The following is a 26,568-nucleotide window of genomic DNA, read 5'->3' on the forward strand; positions in this document are numbered from 1 at the left end:
TTTCATCATCGCACATGGCCCTTATCGCCTTTTTAAAGGTTTGTACGAACCTCTCAGCCAATCCATTTGTGGCTGGATGATACGGGGCGGATGTGTAATGCCTTACCCCATTCCTTCTCATAAATTTCCGAAACTCTTCGGACACAAACTGTGGTCCGTTATCAGAGCAAATCTGCTCTGGCAAGCTGTTCCTGGCAAATATGGTCCGTAGGACTGCAATCGTTTTCTCTGTAGTGGTGGAGGACATTCTGATCACCTCAGGCCATTTCGAGTGCGCATCCACTGCTATTAAGAACATTGAGTCCATGAATGGACCAGCAAAATCAATATGCACCCGTTGCCATGGAGAGGAGGGCCACTCCCATGGGTGTAGAGGGGCATGTGGTGGTGCATTTTGGACCTTCTGGCATCCTGAGCAGCTCTTTTTTAGGTCCTCGATTTGTTGATTGATCCCCGGCCACCACACATAAGCCCTAGCAAGGCTTTTCATTTTCACCCCTCCCAGATGGCCTTCGTGAAGCTCATTGAGCACTCTCTCCCTTAACTTGGGTGGAATTACCACTCGGGATCCACACATCACTGTCCCCTGGCATACTGACAGCTGTTCTCTTCTGGATGAGAATGCTAGCAGCAGTGAGTCGCCATGTGTTGGCCATCCCTTCACCGTCAAATCATATACCCGAGACAGTGTCGGATCATTGCGGGTCTCCTGCTCTATATCTGCGTTAGTTACTGGCAATCGTTCAATTATCGACGAATAAAATATTTCGATAGCGTCCACTGCTGGTGCTTCCTCCACAGTAGGCAGTGGCAGGCATGATAGCCAATCAGCGTTTCCATGCTGTTTCGTGCCCTTATACTCTATTTCATATTGGTTCGCCCCTAGAAAAAGGGACCATCTTTGTAGCTGTTGTGCAGTCATCACCGGAACGTCCTTCTTTGGATTAAAGATGGAGTCTTAACTGGTTGCTGAAATCAAACTTTTGTTTGTTCCACATTTACTGTGTACTGTTTACTGTTTAAAATCTAAATTTCCCAGCTTTAAGCAGGGTTAAAAAGGGATAAACAAGTCCTACAACTCAGAGCAGCTGAAGGCAGTTAACAAGGGAAACTGGAGTAATCTGGTTAACCTGGTTCTGCTGTAGCTGGGCTCAGCTCAGCAAGTCTTTGTTTCAGGGCCTATAAAAACAGGCTTTGAAGTGCGATTTTGCACTGAGTGCAGTTTCAACAGAGTGCTGAGAGTTGGGTGAGTCAGGGAGTTAGATGAGGCAAGGCCAGGCCTCAGAGCTTCGGCGGGTGCTTCAGCGGCAGAGCGGGCCTACAAAGGGCTCCAGAGACCAGGTAAGGCTTACTTTACTGGTGGTATTGAACTAAGTTAACTTAAATTGATTTAAGGGGTAGGCCATGTCAGGAGAGCCCAGCCCCGTGATGTGCTCCTCTTGCTCTATGTGGGAATTCAGGGACGCTGCCAGTGTCCCTGACCAACACGTGTGCCAGAAATGCATCCAGCTGCAGCTACTAATGGGCCGTCTTGCGGCGCTGGAGCTGCGGGTGGATGGGTTGTGGAGCATTCACGATGCTGAGAGGGTCGCGAATTACTCGTACAGTGAGTTGGTCACACCGCAGGGTAGGGCTGCACAGGCAGAGGGGAAATGGGTGACCACCAGGCGGAACAATAGAAGCAGGCAGGTAGTGCAGGAGACCCCTGTGGCCATCCCCCTTTCAACCAGGTATACCGCTTTGGATACTGTTGAGGGAGATGACTTACCAGAGGAAGGCAGCAGCAGCCAACTTCCTGGCACTGGGGGTGCTCCTGCTGCCCAGGAAGGAAGGAAAAAGAGTGGGAGAGCAATAGTGGTAGGGGATTCTATAGTAAGGGGAACAGATAGGCGTTTCTGTGGCCGTAGACGTGAATCCAGGATGGTTTGTTGCCTCCCTGGTGCCAGGGTCAAGGATGTCACTGAGCAGCTGCAGGGCATTCTGGAGGGGGAGGGCGAACAGCCAGAGGTCGTGGTCCACATTGGTACCAATGACATAGGTAAAAAGAGGGATGAGGTCCTGCAGCAAGAATTTAGGGAGCTAGGTAGAAGATTAAAGAGCAGGACCTCAAAGGTTGTAATCTCTGGATTACTCCCGGTGCCACGTGCCAGTGAGTGTAGGAATAGGAAGATAGAACAGATGAATGCGTGGCTAAAGAGTTGGTGCAGGAGGGAGGGCTTTAGTTTCCTCGATCACTGGGTCTGCTTCTGGGAAAGGTGGGACTTGTACAAGTCGGACGGTTTACACCTGAACCAGAGGGGGACCAATATCCTTGCGGGGAGGTTTGCTAGCACTGTTGGGGGGGGGGGTTTAAACTAACTTGGCAGGGGGATGGGATACAGAGTGGAGCTATAGTAGGGGGTGATTTACAGCCAAATACGGAGGAAAAAACAAGTCAGCTGGGAAGGCAAAAGGGAATATGGCAAGGCTGGAAGGCATTTATTTTAATGCAAAGAGTCTTGCAAATGAGGTGGATGAACTGAAGTTGTTGTTGAACACATGGGAGTACGATATTGTTGCTATCACGGAGACATGGTTGAAGGAGGGTCAGGACTGGCAGCTCAATATTCCGGGGTATAGAATCTTCAGGCGAGACAGAGAGGGGTGTAAAAGGGGCGGGGGTGTTGCAATATTAATTAAGGAGTCAATTACTGCTGTAAGGAGGGATGATATATTAGCGGGTTCCTCCAATGAGGCCATATGGGTAGAACTTAAAAACAAAAAGGGGGCAAGCACTTTGCTGGGAGTGTACTATAGGCCCCCAAACAGTCAGGGGGAGATAGAGGAACAGATATGTAGGCAAATCTCAGAGAAGTGTGAAAATAATAGGGTAATAATAGTGGGGGATTTCAACTTCCCCAATATTAATTGGAATAGTCAGAGTGTGAAAGGCTTAGAGGGTGCAGAATTCTTAAAGTGCATCCAGGAGAGCTTTTTGAGCCAGCGTGTAGAAAGTCCTACAAGAGAGGGGGCGGTACTGGACCTAATTCTAGGGAATGTAGCCGGGCAAGTGGTGGAAGTGTCAGTAGGAGAGCATTTTGGTGACAGTGACCATAATTCGGTGAGATTTAAGGTGGTCATGGAAAAAGACAAAGACGGCCCGGAAATAAGGGTTCTAAATTGGGGGAAGGCCGATTTTAATATGATAAGGCAGGACCTGGCCAAAGTGGATTGGGAGCAGCTACTTATAGGAAAATCCACATCAAAGCAATGGGAGACTTCCAGAAGGGAAATAGAGTACAACGCCAACATGTTCCCGTAAAGGTCAAGGGTGGTACCAACAAGCAAAGGGAACCTTGGATGACAAGGGATATACAAAAATGCATTAGGAAAAAAAAGGGGGGCTTTTGGCAGTTACAAAAGACTAAAGACGGAGGAAGCCCTAGAGGAGTATAAAAAGTGCAGGAGCATACTTAAAAAAGAAATTTGGAGAGCGAGGAGGGGCCATGAAATAACACTGGCGAGCAAAATAAAGGAAAATCCTAAGATGTTTTATAAGTATATTAAGGGCAAGAGGATAACCAGGGAAAGGGTAGGGCCCATTAGGGACCAAAGTGGCAATCTGTGTGTAGAGCCAGATGATGTAGGCAGGGTTTTAAATTAATTTTTTGCATCTGTGTTCACTATGGAGAAAGACGATGTAGACATAGAAATCAGGCAAGGGGACTGTGATATACTTGAACATATTAGCATCGAGAGGGAGGAGGTACTAGCGGTTTTAGCAGGCCAAAAAGTGGATAAATCCCCAGGCCCGGACGAGATGTATCCCAGGCTGCTTTGTGAGGCAAAGGAGGAGATTGCAGGGGCTCTGACACAAATTTTCAGAACCTCTCTGGCCACAGGGGATGTACCAGAGGACTGGAGAACAGCTAACGTAGTACCATTATTCAAGAAGGGTAGCAGGGATAAACCAGGAAATTACAGGCCAGTGAGCCTAACATCTGTGGTAGGGAAATTATTGGAAAAAATTCTGAGGGACAAAATTAGTCTCCACTTGGAGAGGCAAGGATTAATCGGGGATAGTCAGCATGGCTTTGTCAAGGGTAAATCATGTCTGACCAATCTGATTGAATTTTTCGAGGGGGTGACTAGGTGTGTGGATGAGGGAAATGCGGTGGATGTGGTATACATGGACTTCAGTAAGGCTTTTGATAAAGTCCTGCATAGGAGACTGGTCAAGAAGGTAAGAGCCCATGGGATCCAGGGTGCCTTGGCACGTTGGATCCTAAACTGGCTGAGTGGCAGGAAGCAGAGGGTGATGGTCGAAGGTTGCTTTTGTGACTGGAAGCCTGTGTCCAGTGGGGTACCTCAGGGATCGGTGCTGGGTCCCTTGCTGTTTGTGATCTACATAAATGATTTGGATGAGAATGTAAAAGGTATGATCAGTAAGTTCGCAGATGACACGAAAATTGGTGGGGTGGTAAATTGCGAGGAGGAAAGCCTCAGGCTACAGGACGATATAAACGGGTTGGTCAGATGGGCGGAAAAGTGGCAAATGGAATTTAACCCCGAAAAGTGCGAGGTGATGCATTTTGGACGGACAAATAAGGCAAGGGAATACACAATGAGTGGTAGGGCCCTAGGAAGCACAGAGGGTCAGAGGGACCTTGGTGTACATGTACATAGATCCCTGAAGGCAGCGGATCAGGTAGATAAGGTGGTTAAAAAGGCATATGGGATACTTGCCTTCATTAGCCAAGGCATAGAATATAAGAGCAGGGAGGTTATGATGGAGCTGTACAAAATGCTGGTAAGGCCACAGCTGGAGTACTGTGTGCAGTTCTGGTCGCCTCACTATAGGAAGGATGTGATTGCTTTGGAGAGGGTGCAGAGAAGATTCACCAGGATGTTACCTGGGATGGAGCGCCTCAGCTATGAAGAAAGACTAAACAGGCTGGGGTTGTTTTCCTTGGAGCAAAGAAGGCTGAGGGGGGACCTGATTGAGGTGTACAAAATGATGAGGGGCATAGATAGGGTAGATAAAGAGGAACTTTTCCCCTTAGTAGGGGGGTCAATAACAAGGGGGCATAGATTCAAAGTAAGGGGCAGGAGGTTTAGAGGGGATTTGAGGAGGAACTTTTTCACCCAGAGGGTGGTTGGAGTCTGGAACTCACTGCCTGAAAGGGTGGTAGAGGCAGGAACCCTCACAACATTCAAGAAGCATTTGGATGAGCACTTGAAATGCCATTGCATACAAGGCTATGGACCAAATGCTGGAAAATGGGATTAGATTAGACAGGGCTTGATGGACGGCGCAGACACGATGGGCCGAAGGGCCTCTTTCTGTGCTGTATAACTCTATGACAAGTGGTTGGTGGTCAGTCAGCAAGGTAAACTTCTGCCCATGCAGAAAGTGGTTGAATTTTTTTACTCCCCATACTAGGCTGAGGGCCTCCCTGTCAATCTGGGCGTAGTTGCGCTCGGCTGAGGTTAGTGACCGAGACGCAAAGGCTACTGGCCTCTCCAACCAGTCTGGGAATTTGTGCGACAGCACCACTCCATACCATAGGGTGATGCATCACACGCCAACCGAATTGGTAGTGCTGGGTTGAAATGGGCCAACACCTCTTTTGATGTGATCAATTCTTTGCACTGCTGGAAAGCTTGTTTACATTCGTCATTCCACTTCCATGGTACCCCTGTTTGCAGTTGGGTGTTCAGTGGGTGTAATACTGTGGACAAATTTGCTAAGAACTAATGGTAGTAGTTCACCAGCCCGAGGAACGACCTCAGTTGTGACACATTTTCCGGTGCTGGAGCCTTGACTACTGCCTCAATCTTTTCAGGGGACTTATGTAACCCCTCTTCATCAATAACGTGGCCACAATACGAGATCTGCTTCTGGAAAAACTCGCACTTGTGGCGATTAGCTCGTAGCCCACATCCCTTTAATCTAGTGAGCACCTTCTCCAGGTTGGCGAGGTGATCACTGTCATTTTCGCCCGTGACCAGGATGTCGTCCAAATAACACTGGGTCCCTGGAATCCCTTGCAGGACTTGATCCATTGCCCTTTGCCAAATAGCCGGAGCCGATGCTACCCCGAACACCAGCCGGTTGTATTGGTAGAGACCTTTTGAGTGTTGATCGTGAGGTATTGTTTCGAGGCTTCTTCTACCTCCATTTGCAGGTACGCCTGGGCCAGATCAATCTTGGTGAAGCGTTTACCTCCAGATAGCGAGGCGAAAATATCCTCAATCCGTGGAAGTGGATATTATAACGTGTGAAGGACTGGGTTCACTGTCACCTTAAAATCCCCACAGATGCGGACCTTCTTTGGTTCCCCAGGCGTATTACTCAACGACCTCTTCATTACAGGAATGATGGGTGTAGCCCACTCGCTCCAGTCCACTTTGGACAGTACTCCTGAACATTCCAACCCTTCCAGCTCTGCTTCGACGGCTGGTCGGATCGCATAAGGCACCGGTCTGGCCTTAAAAAAAAAACAAAAAACTTTGGGCTTGCATTTTCCTCTATTTTAATCGTCGCTGTTATGCCTTTTAGTGTTCCGAGTCCCTCCTGGAACACTTCTTGTGCGTCAGTTAGCATTTTTGACAGTCGTCCAGGTGTGACGTTGTCATCCTTTTTGGCCTCAACCTTCAGTGCCTGTATGGAATGCCAATCTAATTGTATCTTCCGGATCCATTCATGCCCTAGTAGTGGTGGTCCTCCATCTGGCAATACATATAGGTCCATTTTGGGTATTTCCTGGCCTTTGTATATCACGTTCACCCTTATTTTTCCTTTGGGGTAGACTTTTTGCCCCGCGTACGTCTTCAAGACAATCTCTGTAGCTTTCAAGGGTATATGTGAGAATAGCCGCTTGTAGTCCCTTCGGTTTATGACTGTTAGGGCTGATCCTGTGTCCAATTCCATTTTCACTTGGACTCCGTCTATCTTGAGCGTGACCCAGATAGTCTGGTGATCCTCCATTTTGATTACCTTATGTAGTTTCAGACAACCCAGCTCCTTGCTTCTGGAGTCTGTATCACTTTTTTGTTCATCTGAACTACTGTCCATCACCTTATGTACCTTTTTGTACTTCTCCTGTGGAGATTTCTTGCTGCTGGTTTTCTTCCCTGACCTGCAGACTCTTGCTATGTGTCCTGCTTTTCCACACTGTCTGCACACTTGGTCCTTGAACCAACAATCCTTCTGGTCGTGTGTTGTTCTGCCGCAGCGATAACACTTCCCTGCTCCATATGACATTTCATTGGTGCCATATTCTTGCGGTCTCCGTTGTATCTCTGCAGCGCCCCGTGCGGCTGCTTCGTGTGATACTGCCATGCTGAAAGCCTTGTCCAGCTAAGATCCTTTTCTGATTGAAGCCGTTTCTGGGTTCCTTCACTTTGAAGCCCACACACAAACTTGTCCCTTAACGTATCTGCTAGTCCCATTCCAAACTGGCAGTATTTCGATAGCTTGCGCAGTTCCGTTAAATACTCAGCATTACTTTCGTCTTTATGCTGGTTCCTTTTGTGGAACTTAAATCTTTCTGCTATCAGCAGCGGTGTGGGGTTTAAGTGGTCCTGTACGATTTCCACTATGCTTTCGAAATTCTTATCCACTGGCTTCTCTGGGGTTATTAGGTTTCGCAGTAAGCCATAAGTTTTTGCACCCATGGAATTCAACAAAACTAGTGCTTTCCTAGCATCTGGCACTTCATTCGCCTTGCAGTACACCTCAATGCGTTCCACATATGTCGCCCAATCTTCGACTTCATTGTCGAACGCAGTGACACTGCCACTCTTCGGCATCCCTGGGTGTGGTTAAACTGTCTAAAATGGCGTCTCCCACGCTCTCCCTTCTTCGCTGGCACAAAATGGTGTCTCCCGTGCTTTCCTTTCTTCCCGCGCTCGCCCTTCTTCTCCGCTGCGGCTTCTAAAATGGCGTCTCCCGCGCGCTCCCTTCTTCTCCGCGGCTCAATGGCTTCTCCCGCACTTCCTTTCTTTCCCCGCGGACGCTGTTCAGCCCTCGAGCCCTGGCTGCGCTCTGCGCGTTCTCCTATGCGCCTCTCTCGTTGCCGCCGCTCGGTCCTGAACCCCGGCTGTGCTTTACTCTCTCTCTGTTTTCCGTCGACGCCGCTCGGTCTTCAACTCCCGGCTGCGCCCTGTGCGCTTCACCCTCTCTCTTACCCCGTCGACACTGCTCGGCCTTTTCTGTGCCGTCAGTCAGCTCCAGCCGCCGCTGTTCGGGAAGGGTCTGCGCTGTACCTGTTGCCAGTCTGTTGCTGGATCATCGTGGTTGGAGAACCAAAACCAGCTCTCAACAGCCTCCCCTGCGATGTTCACACTCTGCCGGATGACTGGGCGGTTGCTCGTGGTCGACGCCCGTGCTTCTGGCCTCGACTTTCTTCCACCGTCTTCCCGGAGCGAATCTTTGAAAGGAAATGCAGAGTTGCAGGTAGATTCGAATCGACCTCGTCGCCACTGTTGAATCCGTGATTCTTAAAGTATGATGTTTTCCAATAACTAGACGGAGGCTGTAAATTAACAATCAACAGGTGTTTACTGGAGGAGGGTAGTCTAAAGAACAGTACCGAGGCATGCTCAAGGCTTATATACAGGTGTGGTCACTGCCGGTACTACAGTATACCGGAGCTGTAAAAGTAGTTCTCTCTTAAAGGTACGTACATACACTACAGTGACTATCTCCCATCGTGTTTAATTCTTCATGCGTTTTTCACGATCGTCCGAAAACAAGACAGTTAAACGCACTTTTTTCATAACTTTTTGCTGATTTCCATAATCTAGTTTTTGGACAGGAACATTCCGCAGAGCAGCACTGACTGTGGGCAAATGTCGGCTGTTAGTGTATTCTACCAGGTTTGCAATACTGTTCACACACATCTACTCTTTCACTGAAGTGAGTAAACCAAGGAAAATATGGGTCTTTGTGAGGAGTGCAGAAAAATGGGCTGTGGGAAACGAGCAGGGGAGTGGGACTAATTGGAGAGCTCTTTCAAAGAGCTGGCATGGGCACGATGGGCTGAATGGCCTCCTTCTGCGTTGTATGATTCTATGACATAAATGGATGGGGAATCATTTACAAAGTAGGTGGAAAAAATATTTTTGTAATTATGTCTGGTAAACACCATGGATGTAAATAATTAATTTCTAGTGAGAATGCAGCTGTGTTGGCTGTTTATTCTCATGGCTCTGTTTACTAATTGTAGTCAGAAGAATAATTATCTATACTACAGTTAATTAGGCCTGTTTTTCTGTCTTAAATGCACATTTAAAAGTCATTAAATTGGATGAAAGCAGTTATGTCTCTTTTTAATTCATATATATCACTGCTCCCATGCGATGGCCACAATGAACACATCGTCTGAATTCAAAAAAACACCACCTTTAGACATTGATCACTTTGCAATTGCAATCGTTCAAAGACTTATTTAGGAGTCTTTTCCTTCATATTTATAAGGCCTGCAGCATAGAGAAAATAGGAAATCAGATGAAGCTGAGAATAACTCCATTGGGAGGGCTCTTAGCCAGCAGTGGCCTATTTGAATTTTATTACAATAAAAGCCAAAGGTATCAACAATGCCAATAATTGCTAATAAATGATCAAAGTAAATCTAATGCTGAAGTGCACTTGGGGATTTTGCTTCAAGCTTGTTCAGTTTTGCCTACCTCACCTTCTATTGTGCATCATACAGACCAATGGATTTCCCTTTTCTCCTGCACATTGAGAAGCAGTGAAGTGAGCAGTGCTCTGATTGGCAATACAGTATTGTTGTGTATGTACCTTTAAGAGAGAACTGCTTTTATACTGTAGTACCGGCAGTGACCACACCTGTATATAAAGCCATAGCAGGCTTCTGTACTTTCAGTTCCAGCATACCCTCTGTTCAGTAAACACCTGTTATTACCGTTCTCCTGCAGTCTGTGTGTTATTGATACGCGGACACTACAGTGGCAACGAGCAGGTTCAAACTCACCTGCAGTACTGCATCACCTCACGGGGATCCATCCCTGAAAAGAAGCTTCTTGGAGGTCGAAGCCAGAGCAACGGGAATCGACCGTGGGCAACCGCCCAGTGACCCATCGGAGTTCAGAGAATCACAGGGGAAGCTGTGGAGAGCTGGGCTTGGTTCTCCAGTCAAGGTGTCCCAGCAAATCGGGCTGGTAGCAGGTAGTGCGCTGACCCTTCCTGGACTGCAGCGGGCTAGAGCTTGATCGAGCGGCTCTGCAAAGGGGCTGAGCAGCGTCGTTGGGAAGAAAAAGAGAGAGGGTGGAGCACACAGGGCGCGGCCGGTGCTCAAAAGTCGGGCAGCGTTAAAGAAAGTAAAAAAGGGGAAGGAAAAGAGACGCGCAGTGGACAGTGTCGAAGAATAATAAAACGAAGAAAATTAATTAACAAAAGAGAGACGTGTAGAAAGCCGCGGGGCGCCGCCATTACTAGTTAGAACGCTAGGAGCAGCATTGGCAGCAGGGGGAAGAAGGAAAAGGCGCCATTTTAATCCATTGGGGAAGAAGGAAAAGTGCGAGAGGCGCCATTTTAAACCACCCAAGATGCCGAAGAGTGGCAGCATCACTGCTTTCGACAACGAAATAGAAGACTGGACCATGTATGTGGAAAGAATTGAAGTGTACTGCAAGGCAAATGAGGTGGCCGATGAAAAGAAGGCGTCGGTATTATTGAATTTGATGGGCGCGAGAACATACGGCCTATTGCGGAATTTAATTACCCCAGCTAAACCAATGGAGAAAAGCTTTGAAGAGATTGTCAATATCTTACAGGAACATCTAAACCCTACACCGCTGCTGATAGCAGAAAGATTCAAGTTCCATAAAAGAAACCAGCACAAAGATGAGAGTAATGCTGACTATCTTACGGAACTACGCAAGTTATCGAAACACTGCCAGTTCGGAGCAGGACTGGTAGATACCTTAAGGGATAAGTTTGTCTGCGGGCTCCAGAGTGAAGGAACCCAGAAACGACTACTTTCGGAAAAGGACCTTACGCTAGAAAAGGCTTTCAGCGTTGCAGTATCCTACGAAGCAGCAGCACGGGGAGCTGCGGAAATACAACAGAAACCGTAAGAATATAGCACCAATGAAATGGCATATGGAGCAGAAAAGTGCTATCGCTGCGGCAGAACAACCCATGACCAGAAGGATTGCTGGGTTAAGGACAAAGTATGCAGGCAATGTGGAAAAGTGGGACACATGGCACGAGTCTGCAGGTCGGGATAGAAAACCAACACTGAAAGAACTACTAAGGAAAAGTACAAGAAAGTACAAAAGATGACAGACAGTAGTTCAGAAGATCAGAAGAGTGATAATGACTCTGGGAGCAGGAGACTAAGTTGTCTAAAGTCACACAACGTGATCGCAAAGGAGGATCACCGAACCATTTGGGTCACCCTCATGATAGCAGGGTCCCAAGTAAAGATGGAATTGGACACAGGATCAGCCCTAACAGTCATGAATCGACGAGACTACGAGCGGCTATTCTCACACATACCCTTGAAGGACACGTCCATTGTCTTGAAGCCATATACGGGGCAAAAAGTCTGCCCCAGAGGAAAAATAAGGGTGCCCGTTAAATACAATGGCAAGGAAACACAGGAACTGTATCTATATATACACTACAAGATGGAGGACCACCATTATTGGGACGTGAATGGATCCGAAAAATACAATTGGATTGGCATTCCATTCAGGCGCTAACTGTGGCTGACAAAAAGGATGGCGACGTCACACCTGGATGACTGTCAAAAATTCTAACTGATGCGAAAGAGGTGTTCCAGCAAGGACTTGGGACTCTAAAAGGCGTAACGGTAATGATAAAAATTGAAGATAATGCAAACCCAAATTTTTTTAAGGCCGGACCGGTACCATATGCGATCCGCCCAGCCGTCGAAGCAGAGCTGGAGAGTCTGGAGCGTTTGGGTGTGCTGTCCAAGGTGGACTGGAGCGAGTGGGCCACACCAATCGTTCCTGTAATGAAGAAATCATTGAGCAGCATGCCTGGGGAACCGAAGAAGGTTCGCATCTGTGGGGACTTTAAGGTAACTGTGAACCCAGTCCTTCACACAGTACAATATCCACTTCCGCGGATAGAAGATATTTTTGCCTCACTATCTGGAGGGAAATGCTTTACGAAGATTGATCTGGCCCAAGCGTATCTACAAATGGAGGTAGAAGAAGCATCTAGAAAATACCTCACGATAAACACTCACAAAGGTCTTTACCAGTACAACCGACTGGTATTCGGGGTAGCATCAGCTCCGGCTATTTGGCAGAGGGCGATGGAACAAGTCCTGCAAGGGATCCCGGGGACCCAGTGTTATTTGGATGACATCCTGGTTACAGGCAGAAATGACAGTGAACACCTTGCCAACCTGGAGCAGGTGCTCACTAGATTACAAGAATATGGGCTACGAGCCAACCGCCCCAATGCGAGTTTTTCAGGAAACAAATCTCGTATTGTGGCCACGTGATTGATGAAGAGGGGTTACATAAGTCCCCAGACAAGATTGAGGCAGTAGTCAAGGCTCCAGCACCGGAAAATGTGTCGCAACTGAGGTCGTTCCTCGGGTTGGTGAACTACTACCATAAGTTCTTGCCAAATTTGTCTACAATTCTGCACCCACTGAACGCCCTGCTGCAAACTGGAGTAGCATGGAAATGGAGTGATGAGTGTAAGCGTGCCTTTCAGAAATGTAAATGCCTAATCACTTCAAAAGAAGTATTGGCCCACTACAATCCAACACTACCGATTTGGTTGGCATGTGATGCGTCTCCCTACGGCATTGGAGCGGTGCTGTCGCACAAATTCCTTGATGGTTCAGAGAGGCCAATAGCCTTTGCGTCACGCTCGTTAACCTCAGCCGAGCGTAACTACGCCCAGATTGACAGGGAGGCCCTCAGCCTGGTGTGGGGGGTGGAAGAAGTTCAATCACTATCTGCACGGGCAGAAATTCACCTTACTGACTGATCACCAGCCTCTTGTCTCCATTTTTAACCCAAAGAAGGGCGTTCCGGTGATGACGGCGCAACGGCTGCAAAGATGGTCACTTTTTCTAGGGGCACATCAATACGACAGAGTATAAGGGCACGAAACAGCATGCAAACGCTGATGGGCTGTCGCGCCTGCCGCTGCCTATGGTGGAGGAAGCACCTGCAGTGGACCCTGTTGAGATATTCCATTCGACCATAGTCGAATGTCTACCTGTTACAAACTCAAGTATAGAGAAGGAAACCTGAAATGACCCGACACACTCTCGGGTCTATGATTTGACGGTGAAGGGATGGCCAGCACATGGCGACTCACTGTTGCCAGCATTCTCGCCAAGGAGAGAACAGCTGTCAGTGTGCCGGGGGACCTTGATGTGTGGATCCCGAGTGGTAATTCCACCCAAGTTGAGAGAAAGAGTGCTCAATGAGCTTCATGAGGGTCATCTGGGAGGGGTAAAAATGAAGAGCCTAGCCAGGGCGTTTGTATGGTGGCCGGGAATCGATAAAGAAATCGAGGAAATGACCAAGAGATGCACAGGATGCCAGAAAGTCCAAAACGCTCCACCACAGGCCCCGCTACACCCATGGGAGTGGCCCTCATCTCCATGGCAATGGGTACACTTTGATTTTGCTGGTCCATTTATGGACTCAATGTATTTAATCGCCATGGATGCACATTCGAAATGGCCAGAGGTCATTAAAATGTCCTCCACCACCACGGAGAAAACGATTGCAGTCCTACGGACCACCTTCGCCAGGAATGGCTTGCCAGAACAGATTTGCTCCGACAACGGACCACAGTTTGTGTCCGAGGATTTCCGGAGGTTTTTGAGGAATAATGGGGTAAAGCATTACACATCCGCCCCATATCATCCAGCCACAAATGGATTGGCTGAGAGGTTTGTTCAAACCTTTAAAAAAGCAATAAAGGCGATGTATAATGACAACATACCACTGCAACACAAGGTGGATAATTTCTTGTTTGCTTACCGGAATGCGACACATGCAGTCACCAACCAAGCTCCAGCCATGATGTTCTTTAACCGAAGGTTAAGATGGTGCCTGGATTTGTTCAAACCAAACATAAGACGAGATGTTGAGCATAAGCAATTCCAGCACATCAATGAAAAGCCAACCAGGAGCTTCAAGATAGGGCAACCAGTCTTGGCCTGCGACTACCGAACAGAAAAATGGCAGCCAGGAACGATATGCACACGGCAGGGACCACTAATGTACACAGTGGACGTTGGAGAGAGCATCGTGAGACGCCATGCTGACCAGATTCTAGAGTCACAGGAACAAGTCAAACCCATACCACGAGCATGCGCACCTGGTGATGAACCCGAAGTACAGATTGCGTCTACCTCCGAATCAGTGGTATTGGAAGCTGACGAACCAACCAATGACAATGAGCCAGAATCGACTCCGCCGCAAGAACAGGATACTCGAGAAAGGCGCTATCCAGACAGGATCAGGAAGCCTCCTCAAAGACTGAATTTATAAATGATTACTTTCAGCTGATGTATATAGTACCAAGAAAATTGTAATTAGTTATTATTTAATTGTTAAATGAATGTTATGTACTGTTTATCTAAAAGGGGAGGAATTGTTGTGTATGTACCTTTAAGAGAGAACTGCTTTTATACTGTAGTACCGGCAGTGACCACACCTGTATATAAAGCTGTAGCAGGCTTCTGTACTTTCAGTTCCAGCATACCCTCTGTTCAGTAAACACCTGTTATTACCGTTCTCCTGCAGTCCGTGTGTTATTGATACGCGGACACTACAAGTATTACCTGCCTTCACATTGTGATCCTGTCCAACACCACAAATTTTAATAAGAGATACAAAAGAGCCTTTCTGATGTGTGATCTCTCTCTCCCCATCACAATCTTCCTTGCCTTCATTTTATCAATATTTCTGAATCGTTGCTTCTTTGAAGAGTTAATGAGGTTCAATGGACCCCCTGGGCACTTCATAACCCGCAGAGCATCAATTTAAATGTTTAGGGGCCTCAACTTTTTACAATTTATATAACTGACTTGGATGAAGGGACTGAAGGTATGGTTGCTAAATTTTCTGGTGACACAAAGATAGTAGGAAAGTAAATTGTGAAGAGGATATAAAGGAGGCTACAAAGGGATATAGACAGGTTAAGTGAGTGGGCAAAGATCTGGCAAATGGAGTATAATGTGGGAAAATGTGAAGTTGTCCATTTTGGCAGGAAGAATAAAAAAGAAACATAATGGCCCAGAAATTTGGTCTCCACGGGTGAGTACGCACAGGGTACTCCCGCGTGGGCCCGATGGAAGTGCCGGTTTCCTGCATGCACTGCGCATGTGCGGGAAACTGGCACTTCCGTTCCTCTGAATGAAGGGGTTCAGAGGTTGAACACGTGCGTGGGGGAGTCTGCGCGTGCACTTTGAACTTACTTTTTTTTACCGGTTTCTCCGGGAGGGTAAGTCTTTAGATTTTAGAAATGTAAAAAGCAGGCGTAAGGCCTGCTTTTTACAAGGTAAATGGTCAATTAATTAAAATTAAAACATTTTTCCCCACAGGTTTATTATTTTTAAATACTTTAATATATTTAGCCCCGTTAGAATATAAAATTATTTTTTTCAAATTTAAATTATTGTTTAAAATAGTTATTTAATGTAATTTATAGTTTATTTAAAAAGTGTGATTTAAAAAAAATTTTTTTTGAAGGATTACTGCTATTTTGGGGCCGTAGTATTTATAAGTCTGGACAGGTCTTCCTGTCAAGACTTATGAATGGGCTTTTCCCTCCTCCGATTGGCTGCCCATGGCCCACGTGATCCCAGGGGACGCATCGAACTAACTGCGCCCCTGGGACACGCAAGCACAGCGCGGCCGGCAGCTGGGCCAGGCCCCGGATCGGAATTCCACGGGGGCCCTACAGCTCAACTGCCGGCGCGCAAGGTAAGTGCAGGTCGGGGGCTTGCACCCGCGGGAAGCCCCTGACCTGAATTTCTGGGCCATTATCTAACTGGCGAGGGATTGCAGAGCTCTGAGATGCAGAGGGATCTGGGTGTCCTGGTGCGTGAATCGCAAAAGGTTAGTATGCAGGTACAGCAAGTAATTAGGAAAGTTAATAGAATGTTATTGTTTATTGCGAGGGGAATTGGATACAAAAGTAGGGAGGTTATGCTTCAGTTATACAGGGCATTGGTGAGACCACATCTGGAGTACTGGGTACAGCATTGGTCTCCTTATTTAAGGAAGGATGTAAATGCATTGGAAGCAGTTCAGAGAAGGTTTACTAGACTAATACCTGGAAGGGGCGGGTTGGCTTATGAGGAAAGGTTTGACAGGCTTGTATCCGCAGTTTAGAAGAGTAAGAGGTGACTTGATTGAAATTATAAGATCCTGAGGGGTCGGGACAGGGTGGATTTGGAGAGGATGTTTCCTCTGGTGGGAGAATCTAGAACTAGGGGTCACTGTTTAAAAATAAGGGGTCGCCCATTTAAGACAGAGATGAGGAGAAATTTTTTCTCAGAGATTCGTGAGTCTTTGGAACGCTCTTCCTCAGAGGGCGGTGGAAGCAGAATCTGAGAATATTTTTAAAGCAGAGGTAGATAGTTCTTGATAAGCAAAGGGGGTGAAAGGTTATCGGGGGTAGGCGGGAATGTGGAGTAATCAGATCAGCCATGATCTTATTGAATGGCGGAGCAGGCTCGAAGGGCCGAGTGGCCTACTCCTGCTCCCAATTCGTATGTTCGAATGTTCGTAGAGAGGAAGGATTCGCCCCTTCCCACTTTCTAAACATTTACGTTTTTAATCGTTGGGCGAGAGCTCTGCCCACATGTCCATGTATCCAGGCAAGTGCACTGCTCTCTCCTAGGGCAAGGCTGTTACAGTTCTAGCCAGGCAGAAGTTAGGCAATGTCAATTTGGTTCTGCCTGGCTGGAACCTGAACTCCAGCTACAAGTCTCAGATTGGTAGCTGAGTGCGAATACACCCAATGTTCTTTTTCGGTGCTGGTGGTGATTTGGTGATAACTTCATTACTCCTTTCATACCAGGCAATGGGAAGACGCAGAGATCATGGTGCTCCTTCAACTGATGTACATAGACCTGGATTTCATGAGCAAATTCAACATTGAAATTGAGGTCCTGCAACAGTTCCTCTTCGAGGTGTATCGCCATTATAACAACATTCCCTTCCATAACTTCAAGCATTGCTTCTGCGTCACTCAGATGGTAAGACAATTACTAACACCTAGTCTCAAAGGAAAATTGAGATTAGCTTGACGAGGTTGTTTTCTCCTATTAGTCATGGTTACACTTCTGTTTTGCTCCTAGAATGTAATTGCAATTCTCTCTTCTCCCCGACCCTGGCACCCTTAAAATTTTCACCTCATCTCCTGAAGGTGCTGACTTATATTGGAGGTATAGTTCAACAAGTGGCAGCAGCCCTGTGACACCTTGCCCAAGAAACCATTTTCCATGATTGAGGCTAGGCAGTGAGTGCCAGCACGCTATCCAACTACGGAGGACGTCACAACCAAGCCTGATCCTGACCTAATCTTATGTTCAGATACTTGCGCTTTCCAGCAGGGGTCACCCAGGCAGATTTATGGGGCTGAATTTTCCGTGGTGGTAGTGGCTGGTCGGGTGTGAAAGTTGTTTTTTTACTGACAGCAGGTCAGGAACCCGCTGTTATCTCACTCCCACTCGCCTTTCCCACAGGCGTGTCTGTCATCGTGGAGCTGGCCCAACCTGCAGTGGTGGGGGACCCAATTGAAATCATTGTGAGGTACTTTACAGGCACTTAAGAGCCTTTCCCCCCCCTCCCCCCTACTTTTTAAATTTCCCTGCATGGCCACAGGATTCACGCAGCTCGGGAACCACATCTGTCAACCTGAGGTGTGAGTTCCATGACCATTCCCCCAGCTGATGACTTGACAGCATGGAAAACAAACCAAAATAAAACACGTTGATTGCATCAGCTAACAGATTGATAGAGATTCTGTTCTACTTGAAAAGCTACTGGTAAATGTAAATTCAGAAATTCCTGAAGGGATGTAAATGTTGAGGGAAATACATTTTTCACCGGCCATTCTCGACTGTTGCCTTCCAACTTAACAGTAATTTCAGTGAATTGATCTGCACTATAAAAAATGACATATACCATTTAAATACATTTTTGTGTTGTTTCTGGTCAGGTTTTTCTCACAGTATACTGTGATTGTCCAGTTACACATTAAATCAAGTCATCAACCGTAACAATTTCATTCTCATAACTCATTCCACTGGTTCAATTTGCATTCAGTCCCTGAATATGACTAATTTAATTTTTCTTTCTGCGACTTTAGGGTGAATTTCTGTGGAGGTTCTCTCACTTGTCCATTGTTAACTTCAATGGAAGAGCTGCAGAAATCCCAGAAACACATTCTAAGCACCACTTACACTGTTTGTCAGGGTTTCCGCAGCTCTTCCGCTGAACTTGCGTAAGATTGTAAATCCACCCCTTTACAATTACATTTAAAGTCTGCTTAATTTTATCTCTTCCCTATACACACACATCTTTTATTTGTACCAGTTACGGATACAAAAGGCTATAGATTTGTGACTAAAGCACCAATAACTTCCCAATTAATGTACTTTATTAATTATGTTCTTGATCATATTTGTAGATGGAGTCATATTAATAATATTATTTAAATATTTATTTGTCACTCATATATAGCTTTTATTATATTATAGTACATTAAAGATTTAATACCCACTAGATTAAGCTTAAAATTTAATGTGGCCATGGTCCCTTTAAGGATCCCAGCTTAATATGCGTCATGAATGACGTCACCAGACCCACTCCATCTAATTGGGCCGGGTAATGCGCTGGGCAGGCTTAATAGGCCCCGTTAAGGTAAGTTCATTTTCTACAGCGGGATGGAGCCAGCAGCGGGGTCGCGACCCCCCACGGACACTGGCTACACCAGACCCGCCAAGGTAAGGAAAATTCCGGCCATGGTCTCCCTGGTCCAGGGACAGTGAAGCCAATTGTAATACTGAAACTGTTGACCTGGCTCAAATGAACTCACCAAAGTCTGGGGATCAAGCCTGGGACCTTTCAGTTCTGTATGGCTCAGCTCCACACCACACAATGGCCTGGAGTTTCCGTATGATTTCCTCCCAGACATCAGTGGGTGGAATCGAATGAAATAGCGCTAAAGATTGTGGAATTTCAAACGTGGGTTGTGCCCGTACCTACTTTACGCTCGAGTATCTGCGATCTTTTACCTTATTCAAAAGTCCAATCGCCTGAACCAGTCCCTGCCCACAAAACTGCCCCATCCCCCCCAGGTCAGAATGGCGAGATTCCGCCGATTGCGCCCGTTCGGAGGTGTCTGTCACATTGCACCTTGAAGCTCGGGCTAACAGACGCTCGTGGTCACATGAATCTAGTGTTAATCACCTGCATCTGCAGTGATCAGCAGTCAATTGAAGCCTGTTGTGTTTCTCAGGCTGCTGCTGCAATGACTTTAAAGTACTCTGAATTCAGTTTAAGTTCGTCTAAATTCAGTCAATTACAGCAGTGCAGGACACACCTGTGCGACTTCAATTGACTGCTGGTCACAGGTCTTGTGCACCAAGGGCAGATCAAAGCAGCCAATTAAAATGTAAGACAAAAGGCATTAATCAGTCAGTTGAAGAATGGCTCATTGCCTGGCAATCTCACTCCTCTTTGTGATGCTGGAGGATGCCCTGTTCTGGTCACGAATCGACTACGATCAATTATGCTGCTCGATTGTGCTGATTTTTGGGAGATTTTACGTTTGAGATTGTACGGAAACTTGAGCATAACTTCACCTCCGCAAAACCGGCGCAGTGTCCAGCGCATTCTGGACACATTTTGCTGATTGTGCCCCGAGCGGAAACTCCATGCCAATAAGTTTACCCACTGAGCCATCAGGAGATGCCTCAACAATTATAATTGTTTTAAAGAGCCCCAGTGTGCTCACTTTAATATGATCTCTAAAATATATACGGACTGCACTACTTCCCATTGATCAACTGTGGTTTATCACCTGATAAACATGCTGAGGTTACATGATAACTTTCAATTTACCACAGTGGATATCATCATGCATGAATCACATGGAGCATTTTAGTCACGGGGAGTGGAGGTGCTGAGAAGTAGCAGGGGTTCCCTCATATTAACATATATATTAGGAATTGTGGTTGCTGGAGTTCTCTTGATGGTTCAGTGGGAAGACGCACTACATTATGTGGCAGTGAACCACACAACCTGGGAAGATCCCAGATTCAATTCCCATTCTATCCTGAGTTAGCCAATCTAGTTGGGATGACAGTGGGATGTTACTATAGTTCTTCTACTAGAAGACCTGCTACCTGCTTGACCTGCATTACCAGTGGCTGTGAAAGTCCTCAATTTTTTTGCCTCTGGTTCCTTCCAGGGCGCTACTAGAGACATATCAAGGGACATGCAGTCCGCTGCACATAAATGTATAAGGCAGGTGACGGATGGATTGTTTGCCAGAACTGGGAGTTATGTAAACTACCCCTGTGAAGCCAGAATGAGCAGGCACTGGGATTCGCCTCTTGCTGGATTCCCACAGGTATAGGGTGCCATCGATTGCACACACGTGGCAATCCAAGAACCACCACAGCAACCAGGCGTTTTCATCAACCACAAGGGATATTGTTCCATCAATGTGCAGCTGGCCTGAAACTACAAGAAGATGCTCATGAAGGTGTGCGCCAGATTCCCTGGGAGCTGTCATGATGCTTTCATACTGCGGCAGTCCAATATTCCAGAACTTTTCGTTCCAGGAAGCAGAATTAAGGGATGGGTCGTAGGAGACAAGGGATATTCCCTTCAATTTTGGCTCATGACACCTGTGAGGAACCCCACCAATGAGTTGCAGGAGTGCTACAATGAGATCATCATGACAACCAGATGTGTCAGAGGTCCAAATAGACTTAGGGGGGGTCCAGGTACATAGATCATTAAAATGTCATGGACAGGTACAAAAAATAGTCAAAAAGGCTAATGGAATGCTGGGCTCTATATCTAGAAGACTGGAATACAAGGGGCTGGAATTTCGGCTACATCTATACAAAGCCCTGATTAGACCACACCTGAAGTACTGTGTTCAGTTCTAGGCACCACGCCATAGGAAGGATACATTGACCTTGGAGGGAGTGCAGGGTAGATTTATCAATAATACCTGGACTCCAAGGGTTAAATTACAAGGCGTGATTACACACTAGGATTGTATTCCCTGGAATGTAGAAGGTTAAGGAGTGATTTGATCGAAGGTTTCTAGATATTAAGGGGAACTGATAGGGTAGATACAGAGAAACTATTTCCACTGGTTGGAGATTCTAGGACGAGGAAGCATAGCCTAAAAATTAGAGTCGAGTGAAGTTAGGTAACACTTCTACACGCAAAGGGTGGTAGAAGTTTGAATCTCTCTTTTGCAAACGGCAGTTGATGCTAGGTCAATTATTAATTTTAAATCTGAGATTGAAATGTTTTTCTTAACCAAATGTATTAAAGGATATGGGGCAAAGGCGGGTATAAGGAGTTAAATCACAGATTAGCCATGATCTCATTGAATGGTGGAACAGGATTGATGGGCTAAATGGCCTCCTCCTATGTTTCTATAGAGCAAGCCATCAGAATGCTGGAGATGCGCTTCAGGTGGCGAGGTAGGTCTGGAGGCGCTCTTCAATACTGGTCAGCTAGGGTGTCCAGAATAATAATGGTGTGCTGCCTCCTGCAAAACATTGTGCAGCAGAGAGGAATGCAGGTGGAGGAGGATGAAGGGGCTCATCACTCATCTCCAGATGAGGAGAACATAGATGATGATGAGGATGAAGATGGGGCACCCATCGCCAGTCTAGCCGCGTACACTGCTGCCTGGGATGCTAGGGATGCCCTAATAGCGCAAAGGTTCATCTCGTGTTGATTCACACAGGAAAACATAACAAAAGAAATCCTCCAGCCTGCTCCCACCACCAGCACCACCTCTCCCCTCCTCTCCCTTTGCCCTAAACAGTCCTTCAACCAGGCATCCACTCAATGAGTCCCATCATGCATTGACATTCATCATGAAACAAGTGAAAGGCGATTTGGCACTCGGGACGCAATAATGTGGAAGTGGTGCTAATCAGTAAATGTTATCTGGCGTTCTAAAAAAAGGAAACTTAACAACATAACATTTTGTCAAAGACTCATGTGCATAAGTCTTGGTGAATTACAATTGCTTTTACTTACGCTTCCTACCACTTCTATGTGGTGAATCCGTATTGGCTTCAGCAGAGATAGAGAGTCAGGCTGCTGAGATCCCTGCGCAGATTGATGAGATGTTTTTGGCCTACGACCTCTGGATTTTGGCGCCCCCAAGGGCCCCGCCAAAGACTACTCCTCTTGCACATGTGCAGAGGCAGACACCGCCATCGGGTCAAGAGGCAGCATGTCGAGTACTGGCTGGGGGGGGGAAGGTTGGGGCAGGGCAATGGGTGAGAAGTGGAAGCGCTTTGAGTGGAGTTTCCACTTCATGTCCCCTTTTGCCATCATCCCTCTCCTGGGCCAGCGACACATCACTCCTACCACTCTGCTGTGGACCAGATTGGTGAAGATCAGTGATGCGTTGTAAGGCCATGAATAAGGTATCTGTCATCCTGGTTAAGGCGGCAGTAATGTTAGCATCCAAAGTCTGCACAGCCATGGCCATGGCCTGCATGGACTCATTTGAGAGCCGTGCTTGAAGCTCCATGGAGGTGGCCACTCTCGCAATTTCCTGCTCCACCAATCACCTCGTGATCGAGTTGGACTCCTCCATCCTCTCCACTATACGAACATACATATGAACATACAAATTGGGAGCAGGAGTAGGCCACTCGGCCCCTAGAGCCTGCTCCGCCATTCAATAAAATCATGGCTGATCCAATTACTCCAAATTCCCGCCCACCCCCAATAACCTTTCACCCCCTTGCTTACCAAGAATATATCTACCTCTGCCTTAAAAATATTTAAAGACACTGCTTCCACCAGCCTCTGAGGAAGAGAGTTCCAAAGACTCACGACCCTCTGAGAAAAAAATTCTCCTCATCTCTGTCTTAAATGGACGACCCCTTATATTTAAACAGAGACCCCTAGTTCTAGATTCTCCCACAAGAGGAAACATCCTCTCCACATCCACCCTGTCCAGACCCCTCAGGATCTTATATGTTTCAATCAAGTCACCTCTTACTCTTCTAAACTCCAGCGGATACAAGCCGAGCCTGTCCAACCTTTCCTCATAAGACAACCCGCCCATTCCAGGTATTAGTCTAGTAAACCTTCTCTGAACTGCTTCCAACGCATTTACACCCTTCCTTAAATAAGGAGACCAATACTGTACACAGTACTCCAGATATGGTCTCACCAATGCCCTGTATAACTGAAGCATAACCTCCCTACTTTTGTATTCAATTCCCCTCGCAATAAACAATAACATTCTATTAGCTTTCCTAATTACTTGCTGTACCTGCATACTAACCTTTTGCGATTCATGCACTCGCACACCCAGATCTCTCTGCATCTCAGAGCTCTGCAATCTCTCACCATTTAGATAATATGCTTTTTTATTCTTCCTGCCAAAATGGACAATTTCACAATTTCCCATATTATAGTCCATTTGCCAGATCTTTGCACACTCACTTAACCTATCTATATCCCTTTGTAGCCTCCTTATGTCCTCTTCACAATTTACTTTCCTACCTATCTTTGTGTCATCAGCAAATTTAGCAACCATACCTTTGGTCCCTTCATTCAAATCATTTATATAAATTGTAAAAAGCTGAGGCCCCAGCACTGATCCCTGTGACACACCACTCATTATATCTTGCCAATCAGAAAATGACCCATTTATGCCTACTCTCTGTTTCCTGTTAGCTAGCCAATCTTCTATCCATGCCAATATGTTAACCAAATGAGCTTTTATTTTCTGCAATAACCTTATCAAATGCCTTCTGAAAATCTAAGTACAGTACATCCACCGGTTCCCCTTTATCCACAGCACGTTACTTCCTCAAAGAACTCCAATAAATTTCCCTTTCACAAAACCATGTTTACTCTGCCTGATTACTTTGAACTTTTCTAAGTGCCCTGCTATAACATCTTTAATAATAGCTTCTAACATCTTCCCTATGACAGATGTTAAGCTAACTGGCCTGTAGTTTCCTGCTTTGTCTCCCTCCCTTTTTGAATAAAGGAGTTACATTTGCTATTTTCCAATCTAATGGAAGCTTCCCCGAATCTAGGGAATTTTGGAAAATTAAACCCAACGCATCAACTATCTCACTAGCCACTTCTTTTAAGACCCTAGGATGAAGTCCATCAGGACCCGGGGACTTGTCAGGCCGCAGCTCCAACAATTTGCTCAGTACCACTTCCCTGGTGATTATAATTTTTTTGAGCTCCTCCCTCCCTTCCATTTCCTGATTTACAGCTATTTCTGGGATGTTACTTGTATCCTCTATAGTGAAGACCGATGCAAAATACCTGTTCAATTCAACTGCCATCTCCTTATTTTCCATTATTCATTCCCCAGACTCTTTATAGGACCAACGCTCACTTTGTTAACTTTTTTTTCTTTTTTACATAGCTATAGAAACTCTTACTATCTGTTTTTATATTTCTAGCTAGCTTTCTCTCGTACTCTAATTTTTCTCTCCTTATTAATCTTTTAGTCATTCTTTGCTATTTTTTTATATTCTGCCCAATCTTCTGACCTGCCACCTATCTTTGCGCAATGATATGCTTTTTCTTTAAGTTTAATACTATCTTTAACTTTTTTACTTAACCACAGATGGTGGGTCCACCCCTTGGAATTTTTCTCTCTCGTTGGAATGTATATATTCTGTGTATTTTCAAATATCCCCTTAAATGTCTGCCACTGCAACTCTATTGACCTATCCCTTAACCGGATTTGCCAGTTCACTTTAGCTAGCTCTGCTTTCATGCCCTCATAATTGCCCTTATTTAAATTTAAAATACTAGTCTTGGACCCACTCTTCTCTCTCTCAAACTGAATGTAAAATTCAATCATATGATCGCTGCTACCTAGGGGCGCCTTCACTATGAGGTCATTAATTAATCCTATCTCATTGCACAATACCAGGTCTAGTATAGCCTGCTCTCTGGTTGGCTCCAGAACGTGCTGTTCAAAGAAACTATCCCGAAAACATTCTATGAACTCCTCATCTTTGCTACCTTTGCCCATCTGATTTTTCCAGTCTATATGCAGATTAAAATCCCCCATGATTATTGCCATTCCTGTTGCGTTTGCAAAGATAATCCAGAGACCGTTAGCAGAGTTCAGTTCATGCTGCTTTTATAATGGCTGCCACACACACAGACTTTCGGGCACAAGCAATCGAATACCTATACACAATACAATGATAACAGCACTATCAAACTCCATGTGCTCAGGCCAAGGCAATAGAGTACCTATCACAAATGTCAGACATAACATTTCCTCCCCCCTCACAGAATTTCAAACATGAAATGTAGTGACAAAGTCCTGTAGGTGGCCAGGGCGAGAACGTGTACGAACAGGCCGAGGTGCGGACTGGTGAAGAGCAGGCTGAAGTGGGGACTGGTGAGGAGCAGGCTGAGGCACAACATCTGCTTGGGGGTTGGCTGGCTGAGCCACATGTGCATCCCGCCACTCTGGGGGTAAGGCTTGGGGGGTTAGGTCCGTATAATCCTGCATCAGGGGGTGCTGGCACCTTCGGAAGGCGGCTGGCATGCCACCGAGAGCCGTCAGTGAGGCAGAAAGTGGCTGGTCCAAGTTGGCGGCTGATTTGGAGAAGGGAGGACCAGAATGACGCCATCTTATTGTTGCGGTGAGGCCTGCGGACTCTGACCCAATCGCAGACTGAGATGTTGGGCGCCTTGGCCCTCTTCGACTGGTCTAAGCGGAGTTTCATCTTCTCCTGCTGTCTAGCGACTGTGGCTTGAGCCGGTGGAGCAGGGCTCTGAGCTAGCGAGGGGCGGAGCCTGCCAAGGGGCAGCATGAGCTCAAGGCCTAGCGTGAGGGATGCAGGTGAGACCCCTGTAGTGGAATGCTGGGAGGCTCTGTAGTGCAGCAGTGTGTGGAGGAGGGCCTTGTCAAACGCACACCCCTGGGATAGGTGTGCTCGGAGGCCATTTTTCAGTGTCTGGTTAAAACGCTCCACCCCCCCCCCCCCATTTGACTCGGGCTGGTAGTACGTGACGGATGCCCTTGCTCTCAAGGTAAGAGCAGTGTTCCAAAGAGACCACTTGGGGGCCATTGTCTGTGGTGATGGCTTTTGGATGCCCCCAGCGGGAGAAGAGGGACTCAAGGATATCAATGATGACCCGAGAGGTGATGGAGCCCACGGCAGTGACCTCTGGCCATTTTGAGTGCAGGTCATAGGTCACCACTAGGAACCTTTGATGGTGGGGGGCACCATGGATCTCCCCGCAGACGTCCAGCTGCAGGTGCTCCCAGGGCTGAGCGGGCCAGGCAAGGGGTTGCAGGGGTGGAAGAGCTTGGTGGCA

The 26,568-nt window shown here is 46.7% G+C and overlaps 1 protein-coding gene across 1 annotated transcript in view; it reads left to right on the plus strand.

The window, feature by feature from the left end:
* LOC147120701 (high affinity cGMP-specific 3',5'-cyclic phosphodiesterase 9A) overlaps positions 1-26,568 on the plus strand; it is a gene marked incomplete at its 5' end in the record, with an annotated part of 103,251 nt that overhangs the window by 19,478 nt on the left and 57,205 nt on the right. The window contains 1 exon segment of the mRNA XM_085983872.1: positions 17,048-17,225. Within this exon segment, the coding sequence (XP_085839998.1) occupies positions 17,048-17,225 (178 nt within the window).

This window comes from Somniosus microcephalus, chromosome 4 (genome assembly GCF_052327205.1).
Source record: "Somniosus microcephalus isolate GS21.2 chromosome 4, FLI_Smic_1.0, whole genome shotgun sequence".
NCBI classification, from domain to species: Eukaryota; Metazoa; Chordata; class Chondrichthyes; order Squaliformes; family Somniosidae; genus Somniosus; species Somniosus microcephalus.